Below are 22,079 nucleotides of genomic sequence, written 5' to 3'. Positions count from 1 at the left end.
CTTAGTTACCATTGTATAAACAAATAAAATACCTAGGAATAAATTTAACAAAGGAAGTAAAAGATCTGTACTCTGAAAACTGTGAAATATTGATAAAAGAAATTGAAGATGACACAAATAAATAGAAAAATACTCTGTGCTCATGGAATGTAAGAATTAATATTGTTAAAATGTCCATATTAACTGGATTCACTGTAATTCCTTTCCAAGTACTCATGGCATTTTCACAGAAATAGAAAAAATAATTCTAAAATTTGTGCGGGACCACAAAATACCATGAATAGTCAAAGCAATTTTGAGAAAGAACCAAGCTGGAAGTATCATGTTCCCTGATTCCGAACTATACTGAAAAGCTATAGTCATTAAAACAGTGTCATACTGGCACAAAAACAGACACATGGATCAATGGAACAGAATAGAGATCCCAGAAATAGACCCACCCTTATATGGTCAATTAATCTACAATAAGGGACACAGGAATATACAATGGAGAGAAAAAGTCTCTTCAATAAATGGTGAAGAGACACAAAAGAGAATCAAGTTGGATCAACTGCTTACACTATATATATAAAAATAAACTTAAAATGGATAAAAAATGAAAGAGGAAAACATAGGTAGTAACATCTTTGACATTGGTCTTAACAATACTTTTTTGGATATGTCTCCTCAGACAAGGGTAATAAAAGCAAAAATCAACAAATGGAACTATATCAAATTAAAAAGCTTTTGCACAATGGAGGAAACCACTGACAAAATGAATAGGCAACATACTAAATGGAAGAAGATATTTGTAAACATTATATCCAATAAGGGATTTTTTTTTTCTTTGGTCTTTTTGCTATTTCTTGGGCTGCTCCCGTGGCATATGGAGGTTCCCAGGCTAGGGGTCCAATCGGAGCTGTAGCCACTGGCCTAAGCCAGAGCCACAGCAATGCGGGATCCGAGCTGCGTCTGCAACCTACACCACAGCTCACGGCAACACCGGATCGTCAACCCACTGAGCAAGGGCAGGGATCGAACCCGCAACCTCATGGTTCCTAGTCGGATTCGTTAACCACTGCACCACGATGGGAACTCCAGGGATTTTTTTGATATCAAAAATATATAAACAGTTCATACGATTCAATATTAAAAAAAAACCCTGATTTTTAAAATGGGCAGAAGCCCTAAATAGACATTTTCCCAAAGAATACAGATAACCAACAAGCATGTGAAAAGATGCTCACCATCACTAATCATCAGAGAAATGTAAGTCAAATCCATAATAAAATACCACACCTCACACCTGTCAGAATGGCTGTTATCAAAAAAATAAGAAACAGTGTTGAAAAGAATGTGGAGAAAAAGGAATCCTGGCAAATTGTTGCTGATAAATTAGTCCAACCACTATGGAAAAAAGCATGAAGTTCTTTTAAAATAAAACTACCGTATGATTCAGAAATATCACTTCAAGGTACATATCCAAGTAAAATGAAAATACTAATTCAAAAAGATATGCAGCCGTATGTTCATTACAGCACTATCTACAATAGCCAAGATACAGAAGCAATCTAAGTGTCTATCACTATATGAATGGATAAAGAACACACACACAATGGAATATTACTTAGTCATAAAAAAGAATAAAATCTTGACATTTGTAGCAATATGGGTGGACCTAGAGGGTATATTCTAAGTGAATAAGTCAGACAGAGAAAAACAAATAGCATGTGATTTCACTTACATGTGGAATCTAAAAAAACAAAACAAAGGAACAAACAAAACAGAGAGACTCATAAATACACAGAACAAACTGGTAGTTGCCAGAGTAGAGGGGCATAGGAGAATGAATTCAATAGCTGAAGGGAATTATGAGGTATAAGCTTCTAGCTATGAATAGGTCACAGGATATAATACATATGTAGAGAATATGGTTAATAACATTTTAACAACTTTGGTGATGGATGGTAACTAGACTTATTGTGATCATTTAATAATGTATAAAATATCAAATCACCATGTTGTACCCCTGAAACTAACATAATATTGTGTGTGTGTGTGTGTGTGTGTGTGTGTGTGTGTGTGTATTTTTTTTTTTTTTTTTGGTCTTTTTGCCTTTTCTAGGGCCGCTCCCGCGGCATATGGAGGTTCCCAGGCCAGGGGTCCAATGGGAGCTGTAACCGCTGGCCTATGCCAGAGCCACAGCAACACGGGATCCGAGCTGCATCTGCAACCTACACCACGGCTCACGGCAATGGCGGATCCACTGAGCAAGGCCAGGAATCGAACCCGCAACCTCATGGTTCCTAGTCGGATTCGTCAACCACTGTGCCACGATGGGAACTCCAATATTGTATATTAATTATAACAATTAAAGCTGTTGAATCACAGAATAATAGAATTTCAAGATGGAAGGACTCGGAGGTCATTTAGTCCAACTCCATTCATTTGAATGAATCCCCTCTACAATATCCCTAATAAACATCTCTTCCTGGAATCCCTTCATGATAGTGAATTTAATCTCTCCCCTAAGCTTCAGGTAAAAATAAATTCATTTTATTACATTCCAGATGGATTTTCCACCTTCTATAATAATAGTTATTTTCAGCATTGTGAAACCTACAAATTTGATTATGAGTATGAGTCATATGTCCTTCACCTACTTTGTGTATAAAGAAGGAAAAATGTGCAACAACCAAAGTTTTCATTTCTATTTACCTATCCACCTAAATGCTGCCTCATTTCCAGAATGAATCTTAAATGAAACGACTTAAAACACCTGTGTGGAATAGCATTATTATAAATAGAAATTCAAGTCCTGAAAAGAAATTCTTGACTCAAAGCCTAATGTGGTTGCTGGCACTGAAATTAAATTTATCAGTGGACCTTCTACAAGTCAGGACAAAAGGAAAAATAGTGGATTACAGTTCTTTTCTAACAGAAGTATTCATTAAATGAAAATTTTTTTCTTAGCTCTACAATTATAGGAGTAATTTCTCATGTAGCATCTTATAAAAGAGATTTCTTAGTATTCTATGTACATTAATTTTTGCCCCATAATGTGTTCCCAAGAACAGTGCTGAACACCCCTTAAACATTTATACGTCTGACAACTTCATCCTATAACCAACCTTTTTAAAAATTCTGTTGAATATAGGGGACAAAGCATAGGCGCTTGGTAACTACTTTTCCAAAAGGGGCTTTTTGTTTGTTTGTTTGTTGTTTGGTTTGTTTTTTCATCAACATTATGGAGCAATAGCTTCCATATGCCCAATTCTTATCTTAGTAGATGTGAACAAATGAGAAACTGATTTAATCTCTCCTGCGGCATTACCTTCATTCCTTCACCTCCTCTCAACTACAAGTGGATGATCACTAGGTACAAAATGATGTCTCTGTGAACTGAGGGGTTCAAGCAGAGAGTATGAGGGTCTGCCTGAATATCTGATGAGACTTTGGACCTCAAAAGGAAACTGACATTATGTAAACAGAAGTGTTATTAAAGCAGGCCTGGCTGCAAGAGGTAATGCGGAAAAGTTGGGGTTTCTCACTTGATCCTTAAACATCCCAACTATTTTCCCAGGAAAGGCATTAGAGACTCCTAAAGGAAGTTACCAATGGGCCAACTGTGTCTTCCGGTAGGGAAGCCCCTGTGGTTTTACAATACTTCTCTCTGTTCTTGGATTGAAGAACTGCAGGGTGGGATGGGGGTGGGGTGCCTAGAGCAACACAAAAGGCCCTTAGTAAAAGTAAATGACTTTTGTTATAGCGATTATCACAGGTGTTTAGACTTTACCTGGACTACCTGGTTCCATCATTAAATTCCAAATAACTAAAGACAAAGAAATTTCACCTCCTTCCCCACACCTACAGCCAGCCAGGCCTACCTCTACTTTTTTCTTTATGGCTACAAAAGGCACAGTTGGAATCTGTATTTCATCTGTCCAAATGTGGCAGCATACTTATTATTATTGCTATTGTTACCAGTGTTGAATCTGGATTATGTTTAGAGGTCCCTTGAGGCCAATAAGCTGGACTCGATTCTCATAAATTAGTTATTATAAAATGAATGCAAGTACAATAAAAGTAACCTCTGATTGAATGAAGCTATTTGTATACTGGACAACAAAAAATGTATTCATGGTGTTACCATGGAGAGAATGAAAGAGATTTCAGACTTATTCTCAAGAAGGCATAGGTACACCTTTGAATGAGTAACCCAAAAGAAATGACTTGGCTTCTTGCAGAATTAGAATAACCTAGATACATATTTATATAAAGCTGTGATATTATAGAGACATAACAATAATGCTAATAAACATGCCGATGGCTGGCAAGTACAAATAAGTGTGCTGATCATTATTTCAGATCAGTTTATTGTGACATGCAACTGCCAGAAATCAAAGTCAATGCTAAAGAAAAGAAATAAATTTAAAAAGGTAACAGCTACCAACAGCATGATTTTCTCCTTATGTTTAGCCATTCTGCCCTGCAAACCCCCTTTTTGATTAGCAGGAAACCAGGGAATAGAGGATACAAAATAATAATAAAAGAGCCTATGAATTATTGGATAATTTTAAAATGCCATACAACTTGCAGGAGAAGCACCATATTTCCCTAGAGCATATTTCCCTAGTACATATTTCCCTAGAGCATTTTAAAATATCCTAAAGTGTACATGATATATGATATGTTGGTTAATGGCTGTCGCTCAAAAAGCTCTCTGGTTTTGGAGGCTGAGAAGCACAAACAAGCTGTGTGGAAGAAAGTGGCATGGCAACTGTGCATTTGCAGTGGTGAATTGCAGAGTAAACAGGTGCATAAAACTACTGGAATGTGCTTCTCCACAAAGTGGTTCAATCTTGTAAGGCATTTTTTTAACTTCTCTTTTGGAGAAATACTAACTCTTCAGTCTAATAAATTAAGGCAGTTCATTTGCTGAACAGAAGAGGATATTCATGACTTATGGAAAGATTTATTCTCTATACATACCCTGTATACATAAGGTGACATTTAGGCTAAAAAAAAAAAGTCATTTCCCAGTAAACACATTCTCCATAAAATGATAAAAAAAATAGGGTTTCTGTGTTTGTTTAAATATAGTCCAGAGAAAATAATTGCTTACCTGTTGACAACAGGCCCTTTGAAATCCGAATCACATATCCTTGGCTCACCTGCATTTAAAATAAAGAATTTTCTAAGCATATTAGACAATGAAATGACAAATAAATACATATAAAATGTTGATAAAAGAAAATTTTATATCCTAGCTAGTCTACTGCTCAATGCAGTGTTGAACACATTCTTTGGTCCTGTGAAACATTCAGTTTTACATCTTGGACATGGTTGTCAATCATTTTCATTCTATCCAACTAGAAGTAAGCCTAGGAAGAGTCGTTAAGGACCATACTCTCAGATGCACTGCATACATATACCCCACTGTTCTGAGCAGCAGCATTATAGATTGCATTCAGGAGAAGAAAACTTGAAGCCCTTCTAATCTGCAAAAAAACATTTAACCATGTGCCATTCCCAAGTGCTGTTGAGTATTGGGAGGTGCATAGTATAATGGAGGTGTCTTATCCCAGTTCTTCTGTTACTCTCAATAGATTAGGCTTTCCTTCCAGAAGCTATAATACTAATCATGGCTGGACTGTGCCATATCAACTATATGGTGTATATCAATCATTATTATACTATACATAATTTTCAATTTTTTTAAGTTTAGTTGATTTATAATATTGTGTTAATTTCTGCTGTAGAGCAAATTGGTTCATATATATACTGAAGTCTCTTCAGTGTAATCATATGCTGAGAGCAGAACACCAGGAAGGTAAGGAGAGACTTGCAACAGAAATCCAAGAGCCAGTCAGTCAATGTATACACACACACACACACACACACACACTTTTTAAATATTCTTTTTCATTATGGTTATCATAGGACATTGAATATAGTTCTCTGTGCTATACAGTTGGATCTAGTTTTTTATCCCGTCCATGTCTAATAGCTTACATCTGCTAACCCCAACCCCTCGCTGCATCCCTCCCCTAACTCCCTCCCACTTGGCAACCACAAGTCTATACTCCTTGTCTAGGAGTCTGTTTCTGTTTCATAGGTTCATTTTTGTCATATTTTAGATTCCACATAAAAGTGGTATCATATTTGTCATTCTCTTTCTGACTTCGCTTAGTATGAGAATCTCTAGCTGAAGGTTTTTTTTAAGATCTACTGGCAGACTCCATAACATCTGAAGATATGCCCCACTCATTCATGGTTGCCTCATGACTGCAACATATTTTCCTTGTCTTGAAACAGTACAAAGGAGGCAAGAATGATTTTTCCCCCTACATGTACTCTAAACCCAGTAACAAGCTCTATAAAATCATTTCTTACCAAGGTTGGTATTTTACAATTGACTCTTCTCTCCCAACCTAAAGACCCTTGCCCCTTCCTCTAGGGATTTGTCCCAGGAAGAAGGCCTGGTCCTGAGTTAAAGACACAATTTTAAAAGGGACTGGAAAAAAGAGGCCTGTATGTCAGCAAGCTGACTCAGGCTCTACTCAATGGGGAAATTAGATTTGAGGAATCAGAAGTCTCTTTGGTGTAATCACAGGCTGAGAGCAGAACACCAGGAAGATAAGGAGAGACTTGCAACAGAAATCCAAGAGTCAGTCAGTCAGCAAATATTCATTAAGCATTTATTACATGCTGAGAGCTGGGAGAGGACACAGAAGATAAATGAGGCATAGTCCCTGTCTTGGAGACATTACATTGATAGGCAAGACCAACATATAGATTCATTCAACAGATATGTCTTAAGAATCTTTATATATCATGCCCTGTGCTGTAATACATGAACAGTGAATATACCACATTAAACAATAAAGTACTAAATTGTATGGTATCGACCTTAAGTGTTACAAAAGTTCTGAGAAAGAGGTTTCACCAAAGACTAGAGCAGTCAAGAGGGTATCATTCAAGAAGTGAGATTTTTGTGAAAGACTGGAACAAAAGGGAAAAGAGAAACATTCTGAGTGGGTGAAACTAGAATTCTGTTAAATTCAGTAACTATTTATTGATCACCTGTTGTGTGCTCTGCATTGAAAGAGACACTGCCAGGGATATGAGGTTTAGTGAAACAGTCTCCGTCATCAACAAGGTAACAAAGTGATGAGCAGGGGAGAGATAAGAACAGAACATGATGGGAGTTCCCACTGTGGCTCAGTGGTAATGAACCCGACTAGTATGCATGAGGACTCAGTGGGTTAAGGATCCAGTGTTGCCCTGAGCTGTGGTGTAGGTCACAGAGGCAGCTCAAACTGGTGTTGCTGCAGCTGCGATTCAACCCCTAGCCTGAGAACCTCCATATACCACAGGTGCAGCCCTAAAAAAAAAAAAAAAAAAAGAACACAAGTCACTATCATATAAGGAAAAATAGGTTATCATACGAGAGGTACTAACTAAGAAAGTGTTAGGAGTGTTCTAAGGAAGGAAAGGTCACATTCAGGAGAGACTGGAAAGAAGGGTTCCTGGGGCCACAATATTTTGAGATGGACAAGTAAAATTTAGAAATGTATGAAGTCACAGAGTTAGGAATGAATAGCATGTTTGCAGAATGGTGAAAAAATCAGCCTGACTGGAGTCGTACAAAATGGGATAGGATGAGGAGAAAAATGAAGCTGAATAGATAGTATGGGATCAGATTACCAAATACCTAAAATATCAGTGATGGAAGTTATTTTATACATCCTAGGTTATCAGGAGAAATAGAAGGATTTTGAGCAAAGGAGTGACATGGTAGAAGCAGTCCTTAATTAAGGAAGAACAATCTGGCAGCAGAATGTAAGTTGTATCACAAAGTACAAAGTTGAGGAGACCAACTAGGAGTCTCTTGCAATGACATAGGTGAACAAAAGTGAGCCACAACCCAAATGGGTGGAAGTAATGGAAAGAGAGATTTAAGGTCCATCACAGAGCAGTTATGTGGCTTAGGGATTAGGAGCAATGGCTCAGGAATCAGACTGCCTGCTCTCTGTCACTTAACTAGCAGTGACCCTAGACAGATGCCTTCAGTTCTCTGAATCTCAGTTTCTGTATTTATAAATGAAGATGATACTAGTATCTACCATAAAGTTGTTATGAGGATTAAATGAATACCCATAAAAGCGCTTAAAACAGTGGCTGGCACTTAGTAAGCCCCCAGTGAATATTCATTATCAGCCATATAATTACATAAAAAAGAACTTGATGGGAATTCCCATAGTGGCGCAGTAGAAACAAATCCGAATAGGAATCATGAGGTTGTGCATTGCCATGAGCTATGGTGTAGGTCGCTGACATGGCACAAATCTGATGTTGCTGTCTCTGGGGTGCAGGCCAGCAGCTGTAGCTCCAATTGGACCCCTAGCCTGGGAACCTCCATATGCTGCGTGTGCGGCCCTAAAAACAAAAACAAACAAACAAAAAAAACTTGATGAATGGTAAGATTTAGAGTGTAAAATGGAGATGTCAAAGATGGCTCCAAATAAAGAGACTATGGACCTAGATATTGTTATTCTCAGTCACTTACAGTCTTTGGCCTCAATTTAAGGAAAGGCTGATGCTATTAAAACAGTCAGGAATATTAGTAGGTGGAAGAAACTATAAACTTATAAGAAAAAGAGAATGAGATTTTGGCTCATTTTGAGTTTGAAGTGCCATCTAATTGAAAGTCCAGCACTCAACTGGAGTTAAACAATTGAAATCTTGAGATAAATACTTGGAAATCATAACATTATATGAAAAGTGATAAACTTCATAAGGAGAAACATCAGGACCTGTTGTTATAATGACAATGTTATTTTATAATGACAATGATTATTGCGACATTTTTAGAATTAAATGCTAAGTACTGTAGTAAGTGTTCTTTATGCATCATTTTGTTTACTTTGAAAAATAACCTTATTGTGTAGGTAGACTAGAAATTATTAGTAGCCTCGCTTTATGTATATAAAAAACAAGGCATAAAGAGGCTAAGAAACATGCCCACTGTCAGCCAGGTGGTAAATGATGCACCTGGGAGCCATGGTCTGCCCATCTTGTTGCAGCATAATAGATCTTGCTGGTCATACCCTGCATTGCCAGCACGGGTTCCTACTCTGGAAGAAGTGAGTAAAACGCTTCCAGTTTGAGACAATCTCTATACACTTCAGTTCTCTAACACATTGTCAGCTCCTCTTTTTCTGACCACTTGTCTGACTGCCTCACAGCAACAAATGGTTTTCAGGATGTTGTGTTATCCCTTCTCTGGGAGCTGACTTTCTCTTTAATCCACAGGCATTGATCTCTGGCTACCAAATTTCTCCCATGTGCCTGTTTTCTGGAAATCAGTGACTGCACCTGGTTTGGACATTAGTCTCAAGCTGGGCCAGTCATTCCTGGCCACTCTATCCCAGAAATTCAGAATTACAATGCACAGTGAGTCAGTCAGCTGGCGATCACAACTGCACGATACAAAGCTTGAGGGCCAGAGAGTAGAGAAAGCAGAAAGCATTTATCAAGCAGATATACAAGGAGAAGTGGAGAGGGAGAGCCTGATGGACTTTTCACTTCCTGTTCCAGTCCCTCCCTGAGACCAGGGGTTGAGTTTCATGAGGTCTGTTACCTCCTTAGACGAATGTCCCTTTCCTTGCATTTTGCTAGATCATATCTGATACAGACAACCAAAGAATCTCACTAATACATTTACTCTCTTGACTTGACTTCAGGTTTCAACCATCCATTTTAACAACATGTATTATATTCTTGCCAAAAAAAGGTGGTGAAGATTCAAGGATGAATTCTGGAGACTAAATGAACTTTCTCAAATCTCAGGTGAAAAAAAAATATAAGCTTAAGACTATAATTTTTAAAATTTTTTAATTTTTAATTTATTTTTTAAAAGCTTTTATTTTATTTTTGGCCACACCCATGGCATGTGGAAGTTCCCAGGCCAGGGATCGAGCTTGCCACAGTGACGCAAGGTGATGCAGTGGCAACATCAGATACTTAACCCATTACACTACAAAGGAACTTCCAAGACTATAATTTCAACACTAGTATTAAGAGCCATGATAGAGACATGCAAAGGGTGCCATGGGACACAGTGGGGTCATGAGTGGGTAAGTCCCTCTAGGTCCTGACTGACACTGCACTGGGCTCTACTTTCCACTAACCCTCCAGCCCCTATGCTTTTTGACTTGGATCTGCCACTCTGATGTGGAACATTAGTGGTAATTTTTTTTTTTTTTTTGGTCTTTTTAGGGCCTCAACTTGTGGCATATGGAAGTTCCAGTCTAGGGGTCAAATCAGAGCTGCAGCTGCTGGACAGCGCCACAGCCACAGCAACACCAAATCCTAGCCACATCTGTGACCTACACCACAGCTCACAGTAACACCAGATCCTTAACCCACTGAGCAAGACCAGGGATCAGAACTCTTGTCCTCATGGATACTAGTCAGGTTTTATTACTGCTGAATCACAACAGGAACTCCTAGTGCTGATACTCTTGCTAGTTCTAGATTTTGATTGCTAAACTGGCTGAACAGCTAAAATATCTCAAAAACTTTGGGGGGCAGGGAGTATAAGCTTCTTTTTAGCCCCTCCATACTAAGTACTTCAACTCTAAGTCTGGGTAGACCTGGAAATGTGTATTTTTTAATGTCCCATCAGATAATTCTGATGCACAATCAGATTTAGAGACTAATAGTTTCCTTGATTTTATTCTGAATGTTCTCTTTTTTTGGCTGCACCTGTGGTATGTGGAAGTTCCCCAGGCAAGGATAGAATCTGAGCTGGAGCTGCAGCCTATGCCATAGCTTTAGCAACACTGGATCCTTAACCACTGCACCAGGCCAGGGATGAAATCCATGTCTCAGCAGCAACCCAAGCCACCGCAGGGACAATGATGGATACTAAACCACTGGGCCACAGAGAACACCTTCTGAATTTCATTCCTAACCTCTGTCTTACTTCATGTGTAGTCCTTAATTCTAGCTGTACATAACAGACAAAATTTGATTCTGAATAAGAGAAAAGCGGGTCATCAGATGTGTATGAGCTTTGGGAAACACCACAATTAAGGGTAGAAATAACAGTTACAGGAAGAGAAGCAGAAAATGACATTCCAGAAAACCTAAAGAATTACTAGAAAGAAGGACTATAAACTCCGCAGAAAAATGATTATTTAGTGAATGCTTACTTGTACCAGGAACTGCTATAAGTGCTTCACACATAGATATGTGTGTGCTAATGACACATACGTCTAATTGCACTTAGAACACAATGTGAATTGTACCCCCTTGATCTGTGCAAAACAATAGCACTGGTATATTATGTCATTTAATGCTCCCAATAATTCTGTGATATATGTCTGCTACTATTATCCTTCCATTTCATAGATAAGGAAGTCGAGTCACAGAGGGTAAGCTAATTTGCCCTAGTTCACTCAGCTAACAAGAGGAAGTCGAGTCACAGAGGGTAAGCTAATTTGCCCTAGTTCACTCAGCTAACAAGAGGTAGAGGTGGCATTTGAAAGAAGCGGTCTAACCCCAAAACATGTGTTGAGCTACCTGGCAGTAAATTTCTCAATGGGGATCTTAGACAAATGCCATAGATGAGTAGGGAGAGGAGTTATATTGAAAGGGGTTAGAAACTTACATTGACCCTGTAGTTAGTCACTTTCTTCATAAAGATGGGCAAAACTGGTTTAAAAGCATATAGGCAGGCTTCCAAATTTTGGTGTAATTTGCACCTCACCAAGTGAAAAATGAAATGCGTATAAATGAAATGCTATTGTCAAATCTTCTGAAACGCTGACAATTTTTTATTGTAAATTCTGGCTGCCTTACATTTCAGTTGCAAATACATTAAAACCACAGTCAAGTGATAAGATTTAGCTGATTTTATATTAGAATGACAGCTGGAAAGTGATGACTTCAGCCTGCTCCATGTGCTGGCAGAATTGTATTGTCATGCAAATTTTTTATTTCCTGAAATCAATACAGGGCATCACTTTTTCTGAGGCGCTCATGTGCTCTAATTGCCTCTCTGGAATAAATAGACTGAGGAGCCAGCAAAGTGAAAAGAGCTACAATGCTTCATTCTCACACAGCTTAGCTAATTCAATGCAATTCACACTTCTCACTTTAAAAATAAGAAAAGAAATTAAGATTAGCTAATCATTTAAAAAGCTTAAGTTCTTATGACTCTCTGATCACCAAAATTATTGTGACAATAGAACCACTAAAAAAATATTTATTATAGACAGTTACACATTTGTTATGGTGGTTAACCATTTGTATTGCCTGCATACAATGCAGTTTTTCTCACTAGAAAAATTTCTTGAAGATTAGGAAAATAGTCCAGGTAATTAATTCAGTACATGGGTGCCAAGTATACATGACTCTGTTGCATGAAAATGGCAAGACAAAGCAGCCAGTCATGATTGGAAAGACTCTTTTCTTTCCTAGAAGCAACCTATTTATTAGCGAAGATGACAATACAACTACTATCGATCAGTAATAAAAAGCAAAAATCTGAAACATTTAATTTTTTTCCTTTCATGACCACACCCACACCATATGGAAGTTCCCAGGCGAGGGGTTGAATCAGAGCTGCAGCCGCTGGCCTACACCACAGCTCACAGCAACACCGGATGCTCACACCACTGAGCAGCCAGGGATTGAACCCGCATCCTCATGGATATTAGTCAGATTTGTTTCCACAACGCCACAATGGGAACTCCCAAAACATTTAATTTTATTCCTTCGGTATTCTCCTTCAGAGAATCTAATGTGATTTAGAGAGTGAAGAGGGAACTAAAGGGGACAGACAAGTATCCTAGAACTTAGCACTATTATAAGCAAGCATGTCAGATAATTTTTCAACAATCATGGAAAAAGTGTGGGACAAAATTGCCTTGCTTTAATATTCAATAACAATGAGTGGAGAATTGTGAATAATTAAATTTTTGTTGACTATATTTTTCAAACATGTTTGTGATGTTATGTCTACAAATGAGGGACTGTCATTTCATCAAAGGAAAGGGCTCCCTTTCCTCTAAGTCTCAACAAAGAATAAGGAGCCATATTCTTTGCCGTTTCTTACAAGATGATGCTCCTGCTTCTCAGCCAGCACATATGGCCTTTACTGATTGTGGCATATGGAAGTTCCACGGCTAGGGGTCAAATAAGAGCTACAGCTTCTGGTCTATGCCACAACCACAGCAAGACAGGATCTGAGCCACGTCTGAAAGCTACACCACAGCTCAGGGCAATGCTGGACCCCCAACCTGCTGAGCAAGGCCAGGGATCCAACCCACATCCTCATGGATCCTAATTGAGTTCATTGCCACTGAGCCACAATGGGAACTCTCCTACCCCTCACTTTAAACTTGATCTTTTAGCAATTCTGTAGTGCTCTGTTTTCCCTGCAAAATCAGGTATTTTGCATAGCACCCTTTGAATAATATGACTTTCCCCTCTTTGTTCCCCTGGCAATTGCTAAAGGAAGCCTACACATCCCCTGACAAATTACCCAGGCATCATCAAGAAGAACAAGGACCTGGACCTTCTACTGGCTACTGTCCCCAGTAGGTGGGGCCCACTTTGACTAGAGACCAATGTTGAGAACTTTCATACAACCCCACCCCACAGTAGCTAATTCCATTCATCTCTGAGACATACATACTTCTTTTTTTTTTTCATACTTCTAATATTTTCACTCTTACACTGTACCACAAGGCATTTGTTTACATGCAGTGATTGAGAGATGCCCATGTCTTAATTCCCCAAACTTGTGAATATGTCATTGTACACAGCAAATAGGACTTTGCAGATTTGAGAACCGTGAGATGCAGATTCTCCTGGATTATCCAGGTGAATCCAATATAATCACAAGAATCCTAAAATGGGGGAAAGGAGACAAAAGGGTCAAAGGAAATATGGCAGTGGAAACAAGGCCAGAGTGATGCAATGTGAGAATAAACTCGACCGACCATTGCTGGCTTTGATGATGTAAGCAGGTGATGAGCCAAGGAATGTGGCAACATCCAGAAGCTAAAAAATGCAAGAAAATCAATCCTACCATAGAGCCTCAAAAAAAAAAAAAAAATGCAGCTCTGCCAACACCTTGATTTTAGCCCACTGTGACCTATTTTGGACTTCTGATCTCCAAGATTCTAAAATAATAAATTTGTGTAATTTTAAGCCACCTCACTTGTGGTAATTTATTACAGCAGCAATAGGAAGCTGTAATATGACTGTTCCATATTAGAGGAAGCTATTGCTCCTGTAATATGACCATGACTATTCCCCTACTGGAGTGATAGCTCCTTTGGGGCAGAAACTAGACCCTGGTTATTGTTCTATTGCTATTACCTACTTTGGTGCCTGGTATATACATAACAGATACTCAATAAATGCTTATAGATTAAGTTTTAAAAGAATGTCAATGTGGAGTTCCCATAATGGCTCAGTGGAAATGAATCTAACTAGTATCCACGAGGACACAGGTTTGATCCCTGGCCTCGCTCAGTTGGTTAAGGATCCAGCATTGCTGTGAGCTGTGGTATAGGTCACAGCACTACTCAGATCTGGCATTTCTGTGGCTGTGGTGTAGGCTGACAGCTACAGCTCCGATTCAACCCCTAGCCTGGGAACCTCCATATGCCAAGAGTGCGGTCCTAAAAAGACAAAGAAAAAATTAAAAATTTTTTTAAAAATTTAAAAAGAAAACATAAAAGTTTTTTAAAAAAAGGATGCCAATATAATTTTGAACTCTCATATCTTTAATGTAGATTATGAAAATACAAATAGGAGATCAACCTTCATATTCGTCAGCTAAACATTTTAGATAGACTTAAACTTAAACTTGGCTTAAAGGCAAGTTAATAGACTCCTAGAAATGTACTGATGTAAAAAAAAATTACTCTCCCTATCACTAACACTAATTTAGCATCTAATTTGTAATGCCAAGTTCAGTAGGAGTTAATAAAGGAAGTAAGGGAGACGGTATCTCATACTGGTGAATAAAAATTGGATATCAGGAGTTCCCATCGTGGCACAGTGGTTAACAAATCCGACTAGGAACCATGAGGTTGCGAGTTCGATCCCTGGCCTCGCTCAGTGGGTTAAGGATCCGGCATTGCCATGAGCTGTGGTGTAGGTCGCAGACAAGGCTTGGATCTGGCGTTGCTGTGGCTCTGGCATAGGCTGATGGCTACAGCTCCGATTAGACCCCTAGCCTGGGAACCTCCATATGCCACGGGTGTAGCCCTAGAAAAGACAAAAAGACAAAAAAAAATTGGATATCAAATTGCCTGGTATCGAATGTCATCTTTGCCACCTACAAACTCTATAATCTTGAGAGAATTGCTTTTTTTCCTCTCTGAACTTCCATTTTTGTCATTTGTAAAATGATATATAGCAGCAAAAAATAAAAAGTAAAAAAAAAGGAAACAATTTCTACCTTTTAGAGAAATAGAAAGTAAAGTGTATGTCAATTACCCTCATAACCAAGTAGATCTGTGCAGAATCAATGCAACCAAACTTTAGTTGAATTGTCACATTGGCTATAAGTGACACCAACAATTCTAATAGGGTTTTTCAATGATTAAGCTGGGTGTGACATTTATGGAATAACTTTTTGGAGGAGAGGGATTTTGAGCATGCTTAAAGGACAGAATTTTGTGTCACATGGGAAAGCTGGACAAAAACACATGCTGAGCCCCAGCAAAGAGCTCTATCTGGGGAAGGAGACATGAGGGCATTTAGAGGAACAATGTACATCATCAGGATTTAGAAGAGGATTTACAAAGCCCCTCGAGTCTTCTGAGAAAGTAACGCAATTGTCATGCGTTTATATTTCTGCATGATGCAGAGGAAATAGAAAAGTTAAGGCAGAGGACCCAACATGAAGATTGCTGTCATATTTCAGACGTGATGGTTGGTGCCCAGCTGAGGCTGCAGCAGTGAGAGTGGATGAGGCAATTCTAGCAGCACTGCAGAGGAGCACATTTGGCGAGGGTGAAAGAAAGGGCATGGTACCACGCTTCATCACCTAATGATGGTAGTGCTTCATGCAGAAAATGAGGTACATTCCAGGAACTTAACTTGAGCAGAAACATGACCCCACACTGGACATGGCAGGATTAGGGAAATGCAAATGAGACCCTTCAGCACTGATTCAAATCAAACAAAACCATGAGACATGACCTTATGATGGCTGTTTTGCTCCCAGTCTGAGTAACTTACTAAACACATGGATGATGAATCACCTTATGTTACACCAAAATGTCAAATATCATGCTTTAAGAAAGGTTTTCCTGATCACAGGGTTGATTTTTGGTTTGCCTCATCATTTGAAATAATCTACCCTATATGAACACAAATTATTAACATTCAGTTAGAATGCCAACCTTAGAAGTAATGTCCAAAAGAAGCAACCTCACTTCCACCGAGCAGGCAAAAGAAAACATACACAAAGCAATCAGGCTGCTTCTTAACAGAGTGATTTTATAGGCAATGCTGAAAGAGGAACATTTAGGGGGCATTGGAAATGCATCTCTGAAAAAATGATTTTTTTTTTACTATGGTGACAAAGCAGTGAATTTGTGCTATAGAACATCCATGAATTATTGGATAATCACACATCCTCTCAGAATAAATAAAATTCTGAATCAATATTGATTTAAAAAGAGTCTGGAAGCAAGCAAGAATGAGAATTGAGTTTGAAGGTTATCAGCTTGGGTTTTCTAATAATTCTTTCTAGCCGTATTTGTATTTTATTGCTCAACATGAGGCACTCAAAAAAAAGAAAGAAAGAAAGAAAGAAAGAAAGAAAGAAAGAAAGAAAGGTCTACAGCATACTCTAATTATATTGAAGCAACTCCTTATTTTCCTTCAGTTTCATAGGTTATATACATTTTATTATCCTGCCAGGCCCTATTCTTCTACCTCCTAAAAGCTATTAAGAATAATTTCACAACCAGAGATAGGAAGAGATATTTACTCATCCTAAAAATAAAAATAAGTGACTTCATCTTGCCTTTCCATTTACAGAGTTCAGGCAATAGCACAGTAAATGAATCAAGGTTAGAGAAAATGATAGTTTTTATCATTATATAAATACAAACATTAACTTCCATTAAAAAAAAAGGAGAAAATTACCTTTAAAGTTATAGTTAAGTAAAAGACTTCCTGTTAACTTTAAGAATCAACGCGACTAAAGAAAAAAGAGCAAGAATTTCTCTGTTTATCACAAATGCATAAAGCAGTTTGGTAGCTTGTAATAATATCTCTCCTACTTCCTCACATCATCCCCAGGTTATTGATGAGAATAAAATTAAACTGCTTTTCAACTCTAACTTTTGCCACAACTCAAGAAGATGGAAGGTAATTACCACCAAAAAAAACATTCCTATTCCTGGGCCTGAACGGTAGGAAAGAAAACATGTTTAGTGCATAATTTCTCCCCACAAGGCATCATGATCTGTATCATGTGGATGCCTCTACTTATAGGATAATTGAGGAAAAATTGTGGCAAATCATGGTCTCTCACCAATTGGTCAAACTAGTCATTTATAATGATCATCACGGGTAGAGAAGACAGCAGGAATACACAAACTACTGCACAACCAACTCTAAACTATTATCTCCATTCAGAGAGAGAGCAAAGAGAGACTGCTGTTTGTTCTTTCTCAGCGTTGAGGGTGGGGGTGTGTTACAGAACAAGATAATGACTTGGAATGTTTGCCTGGGGGTTTATCTCACTCCTTCCTGGAGTCCTGTCTCCTTGGATCAAGTCAAAGATAAAATAGTCTGGGTTTTATACTTGCAAATTCTATTGGAGCATATGTGAGGCAGAAATGCTCATGAATTTTTTTTTCTCACAAAATGGATTTTTTCACAAAGAGACTGAACATTTTGTGAGCTCAGTGTCAAAAGAAAACTTTGGGGGCTTATTTGCATAGATGTAGAGGAGGAAGTGAAAAACTAGGGAAGGAAAATTCAGCACTTGAGAAAAGGATTTTCCTAAATCATCTTCCATGATGGTAGCAATACAAAACTGTGCAGGTAGGTCTGTAAGTGAAAGTCTACTTGTTAGTGCCAATTCCAAAAGTATGAGAGGTTCAACCCTTTTTTTCCCCCCTCTCTCTTTCAATAAGAATAACTAAATATTCTAGATATAGAGCTTAAGAATATCTTTTTGGTTTTTTTTTTTTTTTTTTTTTTGTCTCTTTTTTTTTTGCTATTTCTTGGGCCGCTCCCGCGGCATATGGAGGTTCCCAGGCTAGGGGTTGAATCGGAGCTATAGCCACCGGCCTATGCCAGAGCCACAGCAACGCAGGATCCGAGCCGCGTCTGCAACCTACACCACAGCTCACGGCAACGCCGGATCGTTAACCCACTGAGCAAGGGCAGGGACCGAACCCGCAACCTCATGGTTCCTAGTCGGATTCGTTAACCACTGCGCCACGACGGGAACTCCTGTTTTTTTTTTTTTTTTTAAGGACTGCTCTTAGGGCATATGGAAGTTCACAGGCTAGGGGTGGAATCAGAGCTGCAGCTGCCGGCTGACACCACAGACACAGCTATGCCAGATCTTAGCAGTGTCTGCAACCTACACCACAGCTTACCAGCAACACCAGATCCTTAACCCATTGAGCCAGCCAGGTATCAAACGCTCATCAAGGATACTAGTCAGGTTTGTTACCACTGAGCCAAAACAGGAACTCCAAATTTTTTTTTCTTTTTTGGCTGCCCTATGGCATATGGAGTTCCTGGGCCAGGGACCTAAGACGCAGCTGCAGCAATGCCGGATCCTTAACCCACTGTGCTGGCCCTCACATCAAACCTGCATCCCAGCACTCCCAAGATGCTGCTGATCTAATGTGCCACAGCGGGAACTCTCATTGTTAAAAAATGTGTGGCCACACCCGAGGCATATGGAAGTTCTGGGGCCAGGGATGGAACCAGAGCTGTTCCAGAGACAACACTGTGGAGTTATGCTGAGGGCCACAGGCCAAGTCCTAAAGAACATCTCAGGAGCACTACATAGCTGATGAAACAATTAAGAAATGCCAGATCCAAACCTAAGTGTAAGTGGGAACCCAGAGAGAGAGGATATTGCTGATGCCAAGAGAGCACCAAAGATATTTACCAACTTAGCAAAATCAAGGAGAAAAGGAGACAGAAGACCCAGCCCAAAAGCTGCACAAGATGAGGAGTCAAACAGGAAACCATCTGTCCATTAGGTTGGAATTTTAAAGGACTAAACCCTCAAAATGAAACCCACTTCACCTTTAAGAATGTTACCTTGACATTGAGCAGAATGATGGGGGGAAACATCCTCATTTAAATTTGCAGTGTAGGAGTTCCCATTGTGGCTCAGAGGAAACAAATCTGACTAGCATCCATTAGGATGCAGGTTCAATCCTTGCCCTTACTCAGTAGGTTAAGTTTCTGGCATTGCCGTGAGCTGTGGTGTAGGTCACAGACATGGCTCGGATCCTGCATTGCTGTGGCTGTGGAATAGGCCAGCAGCTACAGCTCCAATATGACCCCTAGCCTGGGAACCTACATATGTTGTGGGTGCAGTCCTAAGAAGACCCCCCAAAAAAATTTGCAGTGTATGTGACCTTATCCAAAGTAAATTTAATCTGTATGTGTTCCAAGGAAGTTAACAGAAAAACAACAGACATCTGTTGAAATGCATCTTTATTCTAAGAATTCTCACAAATAATTTTCTAATGAAAATAACAAATTATAAAAGGAAATGAGACACCACACAAAAACACTAAATAATCAAAAAACAACAAAGATAGACCTATAAAGTCCTCAGACATTTATATGATTAATTCCAGATCATAAAACAACTATGCTTATTGTTTTTTCATAAATAAACTGTAAAATAAATGTGAAGAGGTATACATTTTCAGCAGATTTGAAAATGAATCAAATTGAATCTGGAAGTGAAAAATACAATAAAAGAAATGTAAAACTTAGTGGATAAGTTTGACATCAGATCAGTCATAGCCGAAGAAGCAACTGGCAAACTAGAAAGTAAGTAAAAATAAATTTTTCAGAATGCAGCACGAAGAAACTAAGAATAAAAAATATTAAAAAGTTGATACACCGAGTACAGAGTAAGAAGTTTTAATATATGTCAAATCAGATTTCCAAAAGAGAGAACAGAGATGATGGAGAGGGGCTAACAAAGAATTCTGTCTAGTAATATCTAGTGTCCCTATAGCTAGAGAAAACCTATTCCCCCCAAACAGGTGAAACAGAGACACTTTCAGGAAAAACAAAAACAAGAAAGTTTGCCACTAGCAGCATATCACTAAAATACAGTATCTATTTCTGAGAGAAGAAACAGTGAGCCAGATGGAAGGTCTTTGATGGAAGAAGAAATGCAAAGACCTATGAAGAGAGAAGTACAATCAGTGGCTATAAGAAGCAATAATAATAAAATCTGTGAGGTTAAATAAAATTATGACATTAATAAAATATAATCCAAGAGTTAAAGCATTGCAGACCCCTTATATTGTGTAAATAGAAGGTAAAATATTAATGAATTCTAAACTTTAATGAGTATGCATGCTATAATTTTAAAAGAGAAGACTCACTATACATTACTTAGAAAATAGTATAGGATGGAAAATGCAATAAGAAAAAATAGCCAATCCAAAATCAAATAAGAGAAGAAAAATCAATTTAGAATAGTCAGGGCAATGAGCACAATACAGGTTCCCCCCATTTTCTGAAAGCAGAGCATTTCTATGAAACCTTTAATAAGCCAAAATGATTAAAGCAAAGACACAATTACCCTCTAGGATACATCTTGCTAACAGATGTGCAAAATAAACTGAGATAGAGCACAGATGCTCAGAGACACACTTCAAAGCTATGCAGCTTTGATGCTGAGATCTTGAATGTGGCTCCTGGGGGAGAAGCTTGCTGCTGCCCCTTTTGCTGCCCAGAATGCATGCTACCTCTCTAAGAGCTGCACTGCAAAACAAATGCTAGAATGCTATTTTTGCCTTCCACCTTTTTTTTTTTTTCACATCTGTAGTTGTATAATGATCATAACAATCTGATTTCACAGGATTTCCATCCCACAGCCCAAGCACATCCCCCCACACCCCAAACTGTCTCCTCCGGAGACCATAAGTTTTTCAATGTCTGTGAGTCAGCATCTGTTCTGCAAAGAAGTTGTCTGTCCTTTTTTCAGATTCCACATGTCAGTGAAAGCATTTGATGTTTGTGTCTCATTGTATGGCTGACTTCACTGAGCATGATAGTTTCTAGGTCTATCCATGTTGCAAAAAATGCTGGTATTTCGTTCTTTTTAATGGCTGAGTAATATTCCATTGTGTATATGTACCACATCTTCTGGATCACCTTTTTGTAAAAGCAAAAATCCTCTCTGATTTCCTTCAGTTAGTAAAAACAAATACTAATGTAGGTCTTTCATAAAAGCAAAGTGAAGTGAAGTGAGCTTTTGAAAAGCAGGGAATACCTATAAAAGTGATGTATATTATTATGCACTAAACATTTGTGTCCTTCCGTAATTGACGTATTGAAATCCCAACACCCAATATGACAGTACCTGGAGGAATGGCCTTTGGGAGATAATTAGGATTAGATGAGATCATGAGGGTGAGACCCCATGATCAGATTAGTGTCCTTATAAGAAGAGGAAGAGAGACCAGAGTCAGCTCTCTCTGCCATGTGAAGATACAGTGAGAAGGCAACCATCTTCAAGCCACAAAGAGGGCTGTCACCAGGAACCAAATCAGCCAGCACTTTGATCTTGGACTTTCCAGCCACCAGAACAGTGAGAAATAAATAAATATCTGATGTTTAAGACTAAGACATATATAAACTCAAATATATTGACAATTAAATATAAATGGAGTAGATGTGTCTGTGAGAGTGGGTAAAGACCCACTGCTCCCTGTCTCCTGTCCAAGTCTAGCTCTATTTAGCAAAAGATCCACTAAAAAGAAGGACAAGACGTTTGCAGAGAATATTAATAACATCCATGACACTGAATTACTAATACCCAGAGTATA

The 22,079-nt window shown here is 38.6% G+C and overlaps 1 protein-coding gene across 10 annotated transcripts in view; it reads right to left on the bottom strand.

Moving 5' to 3' along the window:
* The window catches only part of SLC44A5 (solute carrier family 44 member 5), a 409,049-nt gene that overhangs the window by 165,728 nt on the left and 221,242 nt on the right, over positions 1-22,079 (bottom strand). For all 10 annotated transcript variants that reach the window (XM_013996232.3, XM_021096464.2, XM_013996239.3 and 7 more), the window contains one exon: positions 5,105-5,153. In XM_013996232.3, the coding sequence (XP_013851686.2) occupies positions 5,105-5,153 (49 nt within the window). The remainder of the gene's footprint in view (positions 1-5,104; positions 5,154-22,079) is intronic.

Source organism: Sus scrofa, chromosome 6, assembly GCF_054392235.1.
Source record: "Sus scrofa isolate SSC_HxYL_T2T_F1_AM1 chromosome 6, Sscrofa_HxYL_maternal_Yorkshire_Landrace_v2.0, whole genome shotgun sequence".
Lineage (NCBI taxonomy): Eukaryota > Metazoa > Chordata > Mammalia > Artiodactyla > Suidae > Sus > Sus scrofa.
This window is presented reverse-complemented; position numbering and strand designations above follow the sequence as displayed.